This window comes from Tauraco erythrolophus, chromosome 1 (genome assembly GCF_009769465.1).
Source record: "Tauraco erythrolophus isolate bTauEry1 chromosome 1, bTauEry1.pri, whole genome shotgun sequence".
NCBI lineage: Eukaryota > Metazoa > Chordata > Aves > Musophagiformes > Musophagidae > Tauraco > Tauraco erythrolophus.
In genome coordinates, this window is record NC_141465.1 from 135,882,238 (window position 1) to 135,900,729 (window position 18,492).

An 18,492-nucleotide genomic window follows, 5' to 3' on the forward strand; every position below is an offset into this window, starting at 1 on the left:
AACCCACGGCTTATAATTCCCCGGCTCTGCCCCGCTCGCCCCCCCCAGCATCTTTAATTAGCTGCATCTCAGACCGACGATGCCGGCCGCTAATTAGGAGAACGTTGTCAGGCAAAGGCTGTAATGAAGCTCCCGCGGGACCGTGATGACCGGGGGAATTTCCATGCGGGCGGCGGAGGCTGGATCCGGGTTTGGGTTATTGGTTGTTTTTTTCCTCCCTCCTCCTGTGCCGTCAGGCTTTATTTTAATTTTTCACAATTAATTGCTGAGCCTGAAGAGGGGGGGGGGGATGAGCCTGTGGGAAACACCTTTTGTTTTCCTTGATTTTTGTTATTTAAATATATATGTATTTATTTATTGTGACTTCGTTTCCTCGTGGCAGATGAATAAGGATTTCCTCCGGAGCAGGAAAAACTTTGATTTAACGGTGTTTAGTATTGTCTGCTCCTTGCGCGGTTGGTCCTGACTCCGTTGCAGGGTTGGTCCCGCTCGGATTTGGGACGGAGTCAGGATCTGCAAGGGACAGGGGTGATGCCGGATCATCCCATAAAACCTCTGATCAAACATTTTTTGGGGGGTGGTGGAGGAGCGCTGCTGCAGGGAGATGCCTTGGAGCATCCCAGGGTGAGGAATACAGTCCCCAGATCGCTCCTCCGCTGGGATTTTCCCTGAATGGTGACCCCAGCACTCCCCCCTCGGGCAGGTCTCCCCTGGTGATGAAGAGGAGCGGGATGTGCTGGTGGCTTGTCACCGTTCTGGGGGTGAGTATGGCCTCATCCATCCCCATCCCATCCTTCTGCATCTCTGCTTTCGGCTCCTCCGACGTTCAAACCCATCCCAGCATCCCCCCTCTATTGCCACAACAGGACACCCCAAAATATTTCTCGGACAGAAACTCCCAGCAGCTCAGCCCCGGGGAGATGCTTAATTTGGGTCAAGGGTGGGGTTTTCCCAAAAAAAATTCTTTCTCCTCATTTTCTCTCCTTTGTCGAAACTTCTCCCAGGGCGGGGGCTGGTAGGGAATGTGGTTTCTCCCTTGCTGGTCCCCCCCGAGGCCACCGTGTTGTCCCACAGAGATGCTCTTGGGATGGGCCCTGTGGGTGCCCCAGGGTGGCTCCTTTGGGGTGGTCTGGCCTGGGTGAGGGTTGCAATGGGTTCACATCTGCCGTGGTGCATGTGATGGTTTTGCTCCACCATGGTGCACACGATGGGTTCGTATCCGTCATGGTGCACATGATGGCTTTGCATCCATCATGGTGCATGCGATGGGTTTGCTCCACCACGGTGCACACAGTGAGTTTGCATCCGTCATGTTGCTGGTGATGGGTTTGCATCTGCCATGGTGCATGCAGTGGGATTGCAGCCATTGCACCGCGTGTGACACGCTGACACCTGCCACAGTGCATGCAGTGAGTTTGCATCCATTGTGTCAGTGGCAATAGGATTGCATCTGCTGCAATAAACACAATGGATTTGCATCCGTCACGGTGCATGCAATGAGTTTGCATCCATTGTGTTGCTGCTGCTGGGTTTGCATCCGTCGGGGTGCGCATGACGGGTTCGCATCCATCATGGTGCACGCGATGGGTTTGCATCCCTCATGCTACTGCTGATGGTTTTGCATCTGTCATGGTGCATGCAATGGGTTTGCTCCACGACGGTGCACACAAGGAGTTTGCATCCATCATGCTGCTGCTGCTGGGGTTGCATTCGTCATGGTGCATGTGATGGGTTTGCATCCACCACGGTGCACACAATGGATTTGCATCCATCATGCTGCTGCTGCTGGGGTTGCATAGGCTGTAGTGTATGCAACGGGATTGCACCCATTGCATCACTTGTGACACGCTGGCATCCAGCGCTGTGCGTGCAATGAGTTTGCATCCATCATGTTGCTGGCGGTGGGTTTGCATCCATCACGCGGTGGGTTTGCATCCACCACGGCACATACACTGGGTTTGCATCCATTGTGTCACTGGTGATGGGTTTGCATCTGCCACTGTCCACATCACAGGTTTGCACCTGTGCCTGATGGCTTCACCTCTGCCACGTCACCCGGACCCGCATCCCTGCCGGCGGTGCTGAGCATCGCTCCCCGCTTCTCCCACAGGTGCTGAGCGGACCCAGCGCGGGGGCCGGGAGCTGCCGTCCCCGCGAGCACGGGACACCGGGATGCCCACCCGGAGAGGAGCCCACCGTGGTAAGCCCGTGCCGGCTCCGTGGCACGGCCACCCCGGAGGGCCGGTGCAGGATGCGGCCATCGCTCACCTCCCTTTCGCTCGGCGCAGGCGTGTGGCTCAGCACAGGGGCCGGTGGGGACGTGCCGGACTTGTCCCCCCGGCACCTTCTCACCGGGGGACGTATCCTGCTCTGCCCACACCCGCTGCCGGACCCAGAACAGGATCCTGGTGGCACCGGGAACGGCGGGGACCGATAGCCGCTGTGGTGGCTGCCTGCTGGGGTGAGCCCAGTTTAGGGGGGGATGCTGCGACCCCCCAGCACCACCAGCGCTCGTGGGCTGGATCCTGACCCTGCCCTCCCACCCTGCAGGTTTTACAGCCCTGAAGGGGAGAGGGAGCCCCGGGGCCGGTGCCTGCCCTGCACCGTTGCTCCCCGCAGCACCCCGGGGTGCCCAGGTGGGTGCCCGGGCCGAAGGCATCACCGCCTTTTTGTGGGTGCTGAAAAAGCTGGTGCCCATTGTGCCAACGTCCCCCCCGGTGATGCCGCAGGACACGTCCCCTTCGGGGCGGATGGTGACGTCTCACTGGGATGTGGCAGCTGAGAACGTCTCCACTTGTGACACGAGTGGCTTCTGCATCCCTGGGGGCCAACCCTGCAACGGGGCTCCTGGGGAAAACGGGGATTTAATCCCAACAAACTCCCTCTCCGAGGCTGAGCTGGTGCCTCCCACCTCCCAGGGCACCGGCGACGAGCCCGCAGCCCCGAAACGCTGGGGCAGCCGGCAGGGACCAACAGGACACGGGTGACCCTGATGGGTGAGGAGGAGGAGGAGGAGGCAGCGACAGCGCAAGCAGCTGTGCTGACCATCGTCCCGGTCTTCTGTGCCATGGGCTTGTTGGGCATCCTGGTCTGCAACCTGCTGAAGAAGAAGGGTTACCACTGCACCTCTGGCAAGGACCCCCAGCCCGGCAGCACTGGTGAGCCCCAGTTGTGCCACCGGGCACCTTTCGGTGATCCCGCATCCATCCTACGTCCATCTGGCTTTGCTCAGCCCATCCCCGTGGCTTCTGGTCCTTGTTGTCCCACTGAGTTCCCCCCGCCAACTTCTGCCTCCAGGCCCCAGCTCCGTCTACCAGCTGGAGGACGCCAACGAGGACACCATCGGGGTGCTGGTGCGGTTGATCACCGAGAAGAAAGGTCAGGGGGGGTCCCTGGGTGGGGGGTGACATGGGCCGGATCCCCGTGACGCCCCCATGGTCTCCCCCAATCCGTAGAAAACGTGGCGGCACTGGAGGAGTTGCTGAAGGAACATCACGGCCAACAGCCAATGCCACCGGGCTGCGTCCCCCCGAATAAGTAAGATCCCCCCAAGGTTGTGCCAAGGACACCCCCACCCCACGGTGGGACCAACCTCGTGCCAATGGTGTCTTCCCCCACCTCCCCTTCCCAGGTTGCACTTCCTGCCTCAGTTTCCCCCTGCCTGCCGCCACCAGCAGCACCTTCACACGGTGCAAGGTCCGGCCCCGTGCGCCCGCTGCAGCCAGAAGAAGTGGCCCGAGGTGCTGCCATCGCTTAGTGCCATCAAGGTCCCTAAACCTGGGGGCCACCCCACTGAGGTCACCATCCTCTCTGTTGGCAGGTAAGTGGGGACCCTGCCACCCCACTAACGTGTCCTCCCTGCCCAGGGTGGGGACAGGCTGATGTGATACCCCCCCCACCTCCCAACAGGTTTCGGGTGTCCCGGATCCCCGAGATGAGGAGTGAGGTGGGGGGTGAACCCCCCTGCGGTCCCCTCCCCACCGGTAGTGGGATGCGGCCCCCGTGGCTGAAAAGCATCGATGGCCCCCCCGAGGTGAGAGGGTGCGGAGGGAGGGTGGTGGGGAGCCCCTGGGAGGTCCTTCCTGGGCGAAAATGGGGCTTCGGGAAGCTGGAGGGTAGAGCGTTAACTCTGAAGCCTAATGAGGGCGCCTGGTGATTTGTGAGGCTAGAGCAGCCCAACGCCCCCAAGCCTCTTCCAGGAGCTGGGAGGCTTAAAAAAATACTGTAAAACTTGAGCCTAAAGGAGTTTGGTGAGTCCCTGTCCTCCCCCTTTCCTCTCGCTCCTTGTGTTTAAGGTGCTATAGGGGGTTGGGGGTTGGGGTCCTGTGCAAGGGAGTGGGTGCTGGTGGGTGCAGAGGCACCATGCTGGCAGCCCCCAGGGTGTCCAGCAGCAGCCAGAACTTTAATATACCCCCCATCCCCTACATATTTGCACGCTCCCATACAGCTACACCTATATACGCCCCTATAGGATGCTTAAAGCACGTATGGAAGTGCCTGCACCCCCCTATATAACACATTTGCATACGTTTACACGTATGATCATACACCCACGTAGGCACAAGAGGCTACACATACGTGTAAGTGCCCTTCTATACGTGCACGCACCTAAACACCCCTTGTGAACCGGGGCCAGGCCGAGGGGATGCGGAGGTGGTGGGGGGGTGTCACACACCACAGGGTGCTGCGGGCTTATGGCAGGGCCTGGCACGGGGTGACGCAGCCGGGTGACTCACGGGCAGCTGCACGGGCACACGTGTCCTCGCACACGTGCACAAGTCCCCCCCAGTCCCCTGCAAGAGGCGCTGGTGCACGTGGCTGCGCTGGAAATGTGTATGCGTGTGCACGCACGTGTATGCACAGGTGAACATGTGCACACGCAAACCCACCTCTGCACACATATGTGTGTGTGTGCTCATGCATGTATGTGCGTGCACATGTATGCAGTTGCACATGCATGCAAACACGCAGCTGGAGCTCTACAAGCTCCTGTGTAATGTATACACGCGTGCACAGATGTGCACGCACGCACTTGCTCAGAGCCTGCAGCGCATGCACGCACATATATGCATGGAGGAATGTGCGTAAATGCACATGCAAACCCACCTCTGCATACGTACACGTGCACCTATGCGCATGCACGCACATGTATGCAGTCAGGCACACGTGCAAACACCCCCAGGCTTGCAGGTGGAGCTCTGTGAGCGTGCATACACGTGTGCACACACACAGGCATGCACACAGGCACTCGTTCGCACACTGCCACACATCTACACGCACGTATGCACATGCAAACGTGGGTAAATGCACGTGCAACCCTACCTCTGTCTGCACACATGCCTACATATGTACATGCATGTGCAGTGCTACACGCATGCAGACACACGTGGAGCTCTACACGTGTGCATGCCCACACACACGAGATGTGCACACGACACCACACAACGCTGCACGTGCAAACACGTGCATGGATGAACATGTGCACATGCAAGCCCACCTCTGCACACATGCACGTATGCGCACACGCATGCAAACAGGCACGCACTTGCATACGGAGCTCTGCAAGTGTGCCCATGCATGCACACAAGCCTGCACATGCAAACCCTCCTCTGCACACATACATAAATGTGTGCACGTGCACGTATGCACACACGTGCGAACGCCCCCACACTTGCACAGGGAGCCCTGTAAGAGTGCACACACGTGTGTGCACACATAGGTGTGCACCTGTTCACACACTGCTGCACATACAGGTATGCAAGGACGAACACTTGGATAAATGCACATGGAAAACATCTCTGCACGCTTACACCGGTGCACATACACCTATGTACATGCTTGCACACGTATGCAAACACACATGCAAACACACCCACACTTGCACACGGAGCTCTTCAAGTGTGCACATGTATGCACACGCTGCTGCACATACAAACACATGCATGGATGAGCACGTGCACATGCAAACCTACCTCTGCATTCACACACGTGTGCACGTGCACATATGTACATGCACACACATGCAAACACATCCATGTTTGCACATGGACCTAAGTGTGCACACACACAGACGTGCACCCAACACCCGTTCACACGTGCAAACGTGTGCACGAACGCGTGCATAAATGTACGTGCAAGCCCACCTCTGCACACATACATGCACGTGTATGCAGCCACACGCGCATGCAAACACACCCCCGCTTGCACCTGGAGCTCTTTAAGTGTGCACACGCGCCCGTTTGCACACGTGCATGCACAAATGCGTGTGCAAACCTGCCTCTGCACCCATGCACATGTGCGCGTGCACCTGCGTACACGCATGCACACGTATGAAGTCACACCACGTGCAAACACGCCCCCACTTGCACGCAGCGCTCTGTAAGCGTGCTCACACGTGCACACACACGTGTGCACACACACGTGTGCACACACACGTGCACCTCCCTCCCTCCCAGGCACCCCTCCGCGGCCCTGTTTAACCCCCCCCACCCCGAACTGGGTGGCTGCTCTTAGCAGGAGGAGTTGTCTCCTCCAGCATGGGATGTCCCTGGGTGGTGACAGCCACTGCGGACGTTGGCCCAAGGAGATGTGGTCACATCACTTGTCCTCCACAGCTGGCACCTGGTCTGGGGGCTGCCTCGGGGGGACGGTGACACCCACAGAGACCCCACGGTGGGGACGGAGGACGTTGGGCACCGTGTGAAAGCCAGTCCTGCTTGGAGCCATGAAACGCTGGAGGTGACGGTGTGGCTTCTGCTCCTGCCACCGAGGTGTCTACCACAGCGTGGCAAATCCAACGTCTTGGCTAGCTGGTGAGAAGGACTGCCCGTCCCCGAGGTCCGGTGGTGGCCACAGCATGTTGGCCTCATGGAGAGCATCTCCAAGAGCCACAACACTGGTGGTGGTGGCCACGACGTGGGGGCCTCATGGAGAAAATCTCTGGGAGCCACAACACTGGTGGTGACCACGCTATGGTGGTCTCATGGAGAGAATCTCCAGAAGCCACAATGCCGGTGGTGGTGGCCACAGCATGGTGGCTGGATGGAGAGCATCTCCGGGAGCCACGACACCAGAGCACAGCCCTACTGGAGGCACCACGCAATGGAGCATGTTGCGTGGCCACGACGCCATTTGAAGGTCACCTTCTGGGTCTGTTGAACTGAAGCCCCTCTCCAGGAACATCATGAGCTCTTGAGTTCCTTCCATCACCAGGTGCCAGCACGCAACATCACAGGCTACAATGGTCCCTGGATCACGGGACAACTCCTACCTTACCAACAACCCAACGAGGGCATGGATTGCTCTGGCCAAGGCTGGTCTCCTGCATCCACATCTCCTCCTCTATCCAAAGTCTCAGTCAGCCCAGGAGAACGTGGTGATCATGCTCTGCTCACCGTAAAGATCACACACTCCACTTTCTATAGGAGCTGTTTCTATAGGACCACGTTGGCTTGGCCATGTCGGGGTCAGCGTGACCACCCGCTCAAGGTTGGGTTGGAGACCCTCAAGCTCCATCACCCACCTAGAAATGGGTTTAAGGCCAGTCCCGTTCACTTCACCACCACATCACCGCACCAAAAAAACAACCACCAAACCCTCTCGGGCTCTTTTATTATTTTTTTTTTTTTGGAAACATTTTAATAGTTATCGAATGTTCTACATCTTACAGTAAATATCGTACAGTTACAAACTCTTGGCTGAAATCTGTCGGGGGGGGGGAGGAGATCACGACCTGATCTTCAGAACCGAAACCAGAACAGAAAACGAAACAGGAGGGGAAAAAAAAAAAATACAACCAACAAACAAAGCAAACCCAACAAACCCCAAATTTCCACTTTGGATGGACAAACCGAGGCTGTGGGGCTTCCCAGGGCATCAGTTCAAGGTCATGTTCCCTACACACCTTGGAGACTTAGACTTGGAAGACGTGGTTCCTCTTGGGTTTTCATCTTTTTTGTTGTTGTTGTTGAGTTTTTTGATATTTATTTTTGCTGAAGAGGTCCCGTAATATTTAAAAAGGAGCTGGCCTGGCAATTGAAATTAATTATATAAAAAAAAAAAATTAATTACATGGAAAGAGGTGTAGGAGCCCAGCGTGGGTTCGCTCCGGGCTCCGGGGATGAGCGGGTGCGATCCTGCATCCCACTTTCTCCTTTTCCCTTCCCGACGGCCACCCACGCTGCGAATCACCAACCTTGGCATCCTGAACCCCCCTGCATCCCGGGAAACCGCCCTCCCCGCTCCGTCCCTCGCAGGAAGACCCAACAATGCCCATCAGGATTTTTTTTTTCCCTACAAACGGTTTGAGCGGTTCCAACTGGGAATCGCTGCCGTTAAACCACGTATTTTGCTATTTCTGCTTCGCCAGGCATCACCGGAACAGGTTATTTTACCCAAATACCAGGAAAATCTATAAATGCCACAATGTGACACACCAGAAAAACACTTTTTCCAAGCTCCTCAACGGGCTGTATTTTCCTTTTTTTCCCTATGGGAATGCTAGAACCCAGCAGATAAAATATCCGGAGCCTGATCCTGCCGACAGCCCGGTGCTCGCGGCAAAGGGAAGGGAAAGGTGGGCAGAGGGTCGCCACGTTTTGGGGATGAGGGATGCTTGGTGGGCCTGAAAATCTTGACAATTAAAAAAACCCAAACAAGCCCAAACCCCCAAAAAAATGGATTTATGGGTATCCAGCGGCTCTTATTGCTATTGTCGGCTGGTTGAGTTTTCCTATCGAAAATAAACCCCCCAAAAGTGGTTTTTTTCCTCCTTCTAGGCAAGAAAAATCCTCGTTTCACCCCTTCCAGCCCGGCACCGGCACCGCATCATCTCAAATCCTCCGCGGGGACGGATCTGCTGCCAGGATGCAGGAGGGGAAGGAAGGGATGGGAAAGATGGGGCTGGGGGGGGATGTTTCTCCGGGAAGGACCGTGTTCAGCGAGATGCCAGCAGCTGGGGGAAAAACCTGATAACCCTGAAACACCCATCATCAACAACAAAAAAATCAACAAAAAAACCCCAACCAACCCCACCCTTAAATAACACTTCATGGTAATTACATCTTGAAACTGCAAAAAAAACCACCCTGGGTTGTTCTTATTATCCATAAAATCCGGGAGCACATCGTCACCCGGTGGGTTCAGCCGCTCGGAGGCGTGATGGGTTCAAGCTCCAAGGGGCTCGCTCGGGTTGGGGGCTGCCACTGCTATTAAAATGCCTTTTTTTTCCCAAAAAAAATCTCAAGTTACAGCTTGTGGTTTAGAGCAGGGATGGATTACGGGGCGTACCAGCGGTTTGGGAGTTATTTTCCTTCCTCTTTAGCTGGAATTTTCATCTCCGATAGACTCTGCTGACCCCCGCTAAGGATGGTTTAACTCCTCCTGCTCTTCTCCGCTAACGCCCACTGTGATCCTTCATCATGGGAAACCCTTTTCCTTAACCAAAGCTTTGCTGGAGTGAAATATTTGAGAAGCTCATGGTCCAAATTAGTGTCCTCCCCCACCCCAGGATCTTCACTTCAGCCATGAGTTGGCCCTTAAGCCATCAGTTGGCCAAGGAAAGGGCTTGGGATTTCCTCCCATGCTTCCATCTACCCAAAAACCCACTTCCCTCCATGGGGAAGGGGACGCAGCTGGAGATCACTGCTGGCATGAGCTGGGGGACATCAAGGCCCACATCGTCACATGGTAGGAACATCTCCCCACCATTGCAGCCCCATGAATCCACCTTGGGAAGGAGCTCCCCAAGCCTGGAGCCATGCGGTGGCCAAGCCTACACCCGACACCAGTTGCCAAAGGGGCTCACCAAAGCCCCTCGCCCAACAGACAGTGAATATTTCACCTCTTTACACCCTGGTTGAGTCAATGGATGTTTCTGCTTGGGCGTAACGGGATGAGGAGCATCATATCTGCTACTGATCCAAGTGAAGGAATTAAAACTAAACCACCCCATGTCAGATCTCATTAGCGGTAACACTGGGTGATCCTCCACGCTCAGCTCCTGGAGCTTTCTAACCCCACCTTTAGTGGTTTCTTTCCTTTCAGGAGAAAGCCTCCCATCTCCTTCCTAGCCATGGGCCAAAATTTTAGCAGTCGTTCCTAATGCCCTCGAGGGCAAAGGGGGCCGAGGGCAGTGGTAGGATGGTGTCTGCTGGTGGAGATGTGCTGGGAAAGGTCCTCCTCTGCAGAGCCCAGGCTGTGATAATGAAGCTCGTTGGACCCTGCAAGTCGTAGTGCCGTTACGTTGGCTCGAGCTTACTCTATCCTACGTGTCTCGGTGCTGATGGACAACAACTGATGTGTAACGTGAAGTCACCACTGAGAGCAAAAAGGGATATTTGAGAGGTCTTCAATTTATTTGATTTATTGGGGTGGGTTTTTGGCCCAGCGTGCTACAAACAGTGGAAGGACGATGTAGTATCGTTATTTCCAAGTGTCCCGTTGCTGTTTTCACGCTAACCTTTGGGTTTGCCAAGCTCAACGGGGCAACCCTCTGATTATTTACTCTTTTTTCCTTCTCTTTCCCTTTTATACACACCCAAAGTGAAACCCAAAGTACTACACGGGCAAAATCCACCTTCCCCATCCCACAGTGTTGATGTTCAGTCTTCACCCACTTTGTTTCCCTTGAGGCTGGGAAAGTCAAGCAGAGCTTTGCTAGATCTCCTTTAAAAACAGCAGAACCAACCAAATGACCCCCATATAGAAGTGCCAGCGCCAACACCCAACCTGACAAACCACTTGGGATCAACTAGCAGTAGGAAAAGTCCTCTTGGGTCTCTAAGCTTGTTTCTCCCCATCTGGACCACACTCATGGGAAGGAGCTCCAGTAGCTCCTCCCCAAAACAGCAGAAGCCAAGCTGGGAGACATCACCAAGATCAAGGAGGTCTCACCCAGGTGCCAACCTGTCATCTTGCTCTTCTGAAAGACGCTCCAGTCTGACCTCTACACCATCACATCCTGGTCAGGGTGACCCTCTAGAGCTGATCCTCACTGCCCTCACCTCCATCTGGAGATGTGATCCAGACATGACCAAAGCAGAGCAACCAACAAAGACAGCTGGGTGCTGACTCAACACCATGCATGGGTTGTAAGTCCACGTCAAGCAGCGCCAGGAGGGATTCCCATCCACCCATCTCCTAACCTGACCTCTTTAAAGGCTCCGGATTTGGCCCGCTGTGATGACCTCAGAGCCCTGGAGATGTGAGAGTTGCGAACATCTCCGTGTGAATGCAACTCTTTTGGCACGCTTGAGAGAAAAATCAAAACCCAATGATGGTTTTGGGTTAGGAAAAAGAAAAAAAGGAAGAAAAACCTTGTTCCTATGCTGGGTTCAGTGACAAGGATTTAAAAATAAACTGGCTGCAAGTGCTGTCTGAAAATACAAACTCTCTCTGCTGCCCTCAAGACAAGTTACTGCTCTACTTGGACACCTCAAGGTGAGATGTTACCAGCCGCAGTTGGCTTCAAGTCCTCGTGCCCCTTGGGTAAGCCAAAACTCCCAGAAATGACCCCGATGCCCACAGCCTCTGCGTGCCCATGGTCTCCCAGCCTGGTCCATGTCAATCATGGAACACCTTCCTTGCTCTCGCCTTTTCTCAGGTACCTTCCATGAGGAAGGCGATGTGTTTATTGCTATGGCTTCCTCTTCCTTCTGCTTCTCCTCTCTCATCAAGCAGAGCAGCTGGACATCATCCCCCTCTCCAGCCTTCCTCTGTGGTTCCAGGATTTGTGCCTGGATGTACGTTTCTCCTAAAAGTCTCCGAGCTTAGTTATAACCCTAAGAACAGGGGCCACCCTGATCACCATGGAGGCATCATGGTTTGGTCTCAGCCTTGCCAATGACACAGCTGTAGGGTGAAGCCACCTGTCTTTCCCCTCACTCTGCCCCAGAGACTTCTCCATCGACCAGCTGCCCTCTTTCCCCACACCAGCAGAATCTGGAGAAGCTCTTCAGACCAATCGCAGGACCTGGAGAAGCTCTTCAGACCAAGCCTTTGACCTGGAGAAGCTCTTCAGACCAATCTCAGGACCTGGAGAAGCTCTTCAGACCAACCCCTGGACCTGGAGAAGCTCTTGAGACCATTCCTTGGACGTGGCGAAGCTCTTCAGACCAACTCTTGGCCACCTCCTTGCTTCCTTCAACAGCCATCTGGCCCACCTCTGCCTGCAAACAGTAGCCATGCAAGGAAGGAGCTGCCTTCTTTGTCGCGCAGCCCCAGGACGTGGCTGATGAGGAGCACCTCGTTTCCCCAAGAGGTGCAAGATGCTACCAGGGCACACGTTTCTCCGCTGCTCTCTTCCCATCAGGCAAGATCCATTTGCCCACTTGGAAAAAGCAGCCTAAAGACCCGATGGTGACCAGTCCTCCTACTTCCTAAGACGAGTGCGTTACGTCGCTAATTATATTTATAGTCTCTTACTCCTACAAAAGAAGGGATGAGTTTGGAATTTCACTGCAGAGAATGCATTTATAACCTATCACGACAGCTATCTGGAAGACACCAATTTTCTTGCAATATGTTATGGAAGATTAAATAATTTATATTATTCAACTAAAAATACCCCAACCAAAATGGGAAGAAGCCTGCCTACCAGCGCTGTGCTTTTCACGTAGTACCCTGAACACCAACCACTCTCACTTGCCAACGAAGATCTAGGCTCTTGTCAACGACGACGACAACGGAAAAATAACGGAAAGGACCCAAACGAAGAAGAAGTGGAGGGGGGGGATCTTTGCACCACTCCGCTGGGCAATGCTGGAAGAGTGAATATTCTGAGCTTTCAAACGATAGGACCAAAGAGAGAACTTTACTATTGCTCAGTGTCAGTATGTGTGTTACACAATTTATGTGGGTTGGGGAGGAGGAAGGGGGAGAGAGAGGGGGGAGGAAAAAAAAAAAAAAAAGAGGCAGAAGATTAGAAAAAGCAGCTTTTACAAAAACCACTAAAGAATGCATAAAGTGACCCTTGCACTTTTTTTTTTGTTTTTTTTTTTTCTTTTGTTCTTGCAAACAGACGAGGCGCTGCGGAACAGCGGCCGCAGCACCGATGTAAGACTTGTGTAGTTGCATACAATGTTTGACTCCGGATCTGGAAAGAGAGCAAACATATTAAAAACAAGGGGTTAGAAGAAGCAAGAAGCACAGGATCAGAGCCCGGGCAGCAGGGATAGCTGACAGGTTGCCCAGAGAGGTGGTGGATGCTCCATCCCTGGAGACGTTCAAGGCCAGGTTGGACGAGGCCCTGAGCAACCTGATCTAGTTGGAGATATCCCTGTTCCTTGCAGGGGGGTTGGACTAGATGACCTTTGAAGGTCCCTTCCAGCCCTAACCATTCTATGATTCTATGATTCTATGACACCCACGGGATTTACGCATCCCTCGCGCCGCTATACGGGCAATTTCTTGGGCGCGGAGCTGGGAAAGCAGCAGCTTGGTATCCAATTGCACGGGATTAAAATATGCAGATGGGATGTTCTCTGCTAATTGCACAACGAGTCATCATGGGGAGGATTAGCCCGCTGTAATTTGGGCTGCAAGGAGAGATTTCAGATAACCCCCCAGGCTGGGTGAGATCTGCGCTGCTTCTCCGGGCAGCGTCATCTGTTCCCATCAGCTCCGTTGCTCCTTAATTTGGGATGATGGAACAAGGGCTCCAGCAACACGCGGAGGGTGTTTAAACGAGCAGCTGGGATTGCTGGGATCCTGAGCACCACCCCAACCTGCAGCCAGTTGCAGGCAGCGGCACGCAGCCCCAGTGCTGATGACCAAGATGATTTAGCATCAGCATACTTTAGCAGAGAACAAACCCATATTCAAGTGATATGAAAGATGGGGAGGGATAGGGAGTGTAGTGACAGGACACGGGGCGATGGCTTTACACTGAAAGAGGGGAGATTTCGATGGGATCTGAGGAAGAAATTCTTCCCTCTGAGGGTGGTGAGGCACTGGCACAGGTTGCCCAGAGAAGCTGTGGCTGCCCCATCCCTAGAAGTGTTCAAGGCCCGGTTGGATGGGGCTTTGGGCAACCTGGTGTAGTGGAGGGTGTCCCTGCCCATGGCAGGGGGGTTGGAACTAGATACTCTTCAAAGGTCCCCTCCAACCCAAACCATTCTGGGAGTCTATGAAAAAGCATGATGCATCCCATCCAAAACCTTAAAGCATGAAAATTTCCACCCTTGCAGTGTCCAACTGCACTTAGAGTGGCTTCATGCCACTGAGGTCACTGGTGTAAATCATAGAATCATAGAATGGTTTGGGTTGGAAGGGACCTTCAAGATCATCCAGTTCCACCCCTCTGCCATGGGCAGGGACATCTTCCACTACACCAGGTTGCTCAAAGCATCATCCAACCTGGCCTTCAACCACCCACCCTGGCCTTGCACGCGCCCAGCTGTACGGCCAAGGTACGCCATGCTTCGCTAACACCCTCCGTAGCCCCATGCCAGCTCTTCTGGAGTCAAAGCATCACCCGGACAAAGGGATCCAGCAGCTTTGTAGGAAGGAGAGAAGCGACGGCAGCGCTCGGTGGCTGTTTAACCGACGAGGGCAGAGCAAGACCCGCAACGGCAGCACTTACATGAATCGGCCGGTGGGTTTACCAGTGTGGAGGTACGTAGCTGTAGGTGGGGGTTCCTTGAGCCCTGTACGTTGGCACGGAAACTGGATGTGCTCCGATGGCGGTGTGTTGTGGGGTGGTCAACAAGGTTCCTGCAACGGGCACGGAGAAACAGTTAGCCAGGAGGAGAGCTCCATGAGGGGAGCGGTACCCTGAGGGTGCGGTGCTGTAGATCGCATCCGAGGGGTGGGCACGGCATCAGCTTTTGCTTTTTTGATTCTCCTAAATATTATTCTGTCTGTGAGACCCGAATCGAAGGCGTTTGACTCAGGTGGTTGGTATCAGCCAGCACCATGAACGGGATAAACCCACCTAAGGCTCCAGCATATTTTCCACACTGCTTTTGGCCCTTAACTCATCTTTGTCCAATTTTCCTTGTCTTTAGTGGCAGCAGAACATGCCACTAACCTGCTGACACCTTCCACCTGCTGAAGGCACCGGGCTAAATGACAGCAGCAGATCACAGCAGGCATGGGGAGGGAGAACACAGCCCCAAACTGCTCTGTTCTGGGAGTAACTGGGTGCTCAAACGACTTCTCAGTTTCTGGGAATCTCTCTACAAATGCTACTGACGAGGCTTTAAGGCATCCCACGTGCATTAATTACATCTATCCACTTCTCAGTGCAAGCACCAGTAAACCTCTCAGAGTGGTTCTTGGCATACCCAGGCTGCAACATCTCCGCTTGCAACTGGGATCGTGGCCCCTCCCAGAGTCCTGGTTCACAGCTAATGCAGATGCAAAGGGATGAATGTCACATTTCCCCACGTAATCCAATACATACAATCCTCAGAACTGCTAATGAGAGAAATATGGGCTTCGGAAAAAAAAAGAAAACCAGCCCACATCCTTCCTTAATGTGCAATTAATTGCAGCTTGAAGCAATCCTGCACATAAAGCGCAGAGGATTTGGGATGCACAAACCAAGGTTAATGTTCATTTTGCCAAATGAAAGCAAAACCATTAAGTATCCTAAAAAAGGAACTCGAGGACAGAAATACAATGGTATCTGAAGATGGACCAACCTGGTTATTCCTCTATTTATGGAACAGACAGAGGAAAGAAAAATATATTTAAGGATGCAAGAGTGCATCCCTGCAGAGTGACCCAAACAAAAGATCTCCTCTGCTCACCTACAAACTGAGTTAGATCAGTATTGGGAGCAAATTAATTGATTTTTGCCGCAAAAGAGTGGTAACCAGCAAGCAAAACGAGCAAGACGAAGCTGCAATTAGCTGCACGGAGAGTTTTTCATCCAGGGCAAGGCTCCTGCACGGGATGTTTGGCTACGTCCCACCTGAGAGATGAAACTCTGGCTCAGAACACAGAAGAATTTTCCTTCTTACCTGCTGACATTGCCATGGTGGTCCCAGCGACCATCCCCATGGCCACACCGTTGGTCCTGGGCGCAGCGACCGGGGCCGGGTAGATGGCCGATGGGATGCTGTTGGGCTGAACCACGGTGGTGTGATGGATAACGTGAGGCTGTGCCGCGTACACTGGCTGGGTGTAATAAGCTCCCTGTTTGAGAAGAGAAAAAAAAGACCATCATCTTTGCCATTCGGTGGAAAGCACAAGCCAAAGCAGTGACTTGAAGCCCGGTATTTTATTTAGAGGCCATCACCAGCCGGCTGTGGCAGCAGAGCCCCACACCTCCCCCCTGTGCCAGATGGGACACAGGAGGTTCCCAAACCCAGCCTGTATCGTGAGCCCAGAGCAGCTCTGCTGTGATGGTCCTTCACTTAGAGACTTCAGTTAGAGACTTAGAGGGCTGGAGCACCTCTGCTACGAGGACAGGTTGCGGGAGCTGGGATTGTTCAGCTTTGAAAAGAGAAGACTTCGGGGGGACCTAATAGCTGCCTTCCAATACCTGAAGGGAACCTACAGGAAGGCTGGGGAGGGACTTTTTACAAGAGTGTCCACTGATAGGACAAAGGGAAATGGGTTTAAGTTGAACAGATTTAGATTAGATCTTAGGAGGAAATTCTTCAGTACGAGGGTGGTGAGATTTTGGAATAAATTGCCCAGAGAAATTGTGGATGCCCCTCCCTGGAGGTGTTCAAGGCCAGGTTGGACGGAGCCTTGAGTAGCCTGGTCTAGTTGAGAGGTGTCCCTGCCCATGACAGGGAGGTTGGATTAGATGATCTCTATGGTCCCTTCCAGCCTGTGCCCTTCTATGATTCTAGGATTCAAGCCTTCAGCTCCTCCAGATGTGTTGCAGAAGCAATACTTATGACAGGCTGGAGAGGTGGGCCGGTGAGAACCTCGTAAAGTTCAACGAGGCCAAGGGCAAGGTCCTGCACGTGGGTCGGGGCAATCCCAAGCATAAGAACAGGCTGGGTGGAGAATGGATGGAGAGCAGCCCTGAGGAGAAGGACTTGGGGGTGTTGGGTGATGAGAAGCTCAACATGAGCCGGCACCGTGCGCTGGCAGCCCAGAAAGCCAACCGTGTCCTGGGCTGCATCCAGAGCAGCGTGGACAGCAGGGCGAGGGAGGGGATTCTGCCCCTCTGCTCTGCTCTCCTGAGACCCCCCTGCACTGCTGCATTCAGCTGTGAGACCCTCAACATCAGAAGGACATGGAGCTGTTGGAGCAGGTGCAGAGGAGGCCATGGAGATGATCCGAGGGCTGGAGCACATCTGCTCTGGAGACAGGCTGGGAGAGTTGGGGCTGTTCAGCCTGGAGAAGAGAAGGCTCCGGGGAGACCTTCCAGCACCTTCCAGCGCCTAAAGGGGCTACAGGAAAGCTGGAGAGGGGCTTTGGACAAGGGTGTGTAGTGACAGGACACGGGGCAATGGCTTTACACTGGAAGAGGGGAGATTTCAATGGGATCTAAGGAAGAAATTCTTCCCTCTGAGGGTGCTGAGGCACTGGCACAGGTTTCCCAGAGAAGCTGTGGCTGCCCCATCCCTGGAAGCGTTCAAGGCCAGGTTGGATGGGGCTTTGGGCAACCTGGTGTAGTGGAAGGTGTCCCTGCCCATGGCAGGGAGGTTGGAACTGGATGATCTTTGAGGTCCCTTCCAACCCAAACCATTCCGTGATTCTACCAAGACAAGCAGGTGTCACACGTAGCTCCTGGTACAAAAAGCTGCCTGTGGGACATCATTAGAGCACTGCTGAGGGGCTGAGCCTTCTCATGAGCAAGCTACTGTGCCTGGAGACCTGGACAAGCAAGGATGAAGCCAATCTCACAGACGTCAGGAGTGGTCCCTGCAATGGATGAAGGTAATAAGACCGGTAGGGGGATGAGCATCATGGGTAAGAGTATCAGCTCATCAGGGACAAACTGTCCTGCCTCTGTTTGGTGGGATGAAAATAGGCCTGGACCCAAAAGACTGTCTGGTGGTGTACAAAATGAACGAGAGATGGAAGAAAAGGAGAATCCATGGCTCTCAGCCGATCCCAAGGTGCTTGCTTGCGTCCAGGAGGCACGTTGTCTTCTCAGGTATCCGATGGGAGACAGAGGGGCTCTGAAATCCAGGTTTTAAACAAATGGGGAAGGATGGGCAGGAGTAAACAAAAAAGGAGCCAACAGGAAAAGCTCCATGTCCAAAATAACGAAGAGCCTGAAACGTGCACAGCCAAAGGAGAGAAGAGCGACCCCTGGGACAGGCAGGGACACTGCCGGTACCTGCCAACCAGGGATGGTCAGCAAGATTAGAGGGTTTAAACCAATGAAGGGAGATTTTATTGTGTGTTAGTGAAAGCCATTAGAGACCCTCTGAAGGTATGGATTCAGAGGAGAAGGAGAGGCAAGTGAACTATTAAATTACTTCTTTCTTTCAGGAGCTACAAAGGTTGACAGGACAAATCGAAGCTGCTGAAAGGCATTTCTTTGGGGAACGAGAAGGACGTGCTAAGATAAATTAGAAC

At 53.8% G+C, this 18,492-nt stretch overlaps 2 protein-coding genes across 4 annotated transcripts in view; one reads left to right on the forward strand and one right to left on the reverse strand.

Annotated features, from left to right (window-relative positions):
* The first annotated feature begins 716 nt into the window (after window positions 1-716).
* On the forward strand, window positions 717-6,653 carry RELT (RELT TNF receptor). Its single transcript, XM_086615197.1, has 10 exons — window positions 717-761; window positions 2,111-2,200; window positions 2,289-2,461; window positions 2,551-2,636; window positions 2,919-3,158; window positions 3,298-3,378; window positions 3,456-3,537; window positions 3,632-3,820; window positions 3,910-4,033; window positions 6,615-6,653. The coding sequence occupies exons 1-10, from the start codon at window positions 717-719 to the stop codon at window positions 6,651-6,653; spliced, it is 1,149 nt and encodes a 382-aa protein (XP_086471323.1).
* Window positions 6,654-12,976: 6,323 nt separating this feature from the next.
* FAM168A (family with sequence similarity 168 member A) overlaps window positions 12,977-18,492 on the reverse strand; it is a 223,574-nt gene continuing 218,058 nt past the window's right edge. For all 3 annotated transcript variants that reach the window (XM_086622374.1, XM_086622360.1, XM_086622366.1), the window contains 3 exons: window positions 15,966-16,140; window positions 14,582-14,712; window positions 12,977-13,093 (listed from right to left, as the gene is read on the reverse strand). In XM_086622374.1, the coding sequence (XP_086478500.1) occupies window positions 14,600-14,712; window positions 15,966-16,140 (288 nt within the window). In that variant the 3' untranslated portion in view covers window positions 12,977-13,093; window positions 14,582-14,599. The remainder of the gene's footprint in view (window positions 13,094-14,581; window positions 14,713-15,965; window positions 16,141-18,492) is intronic.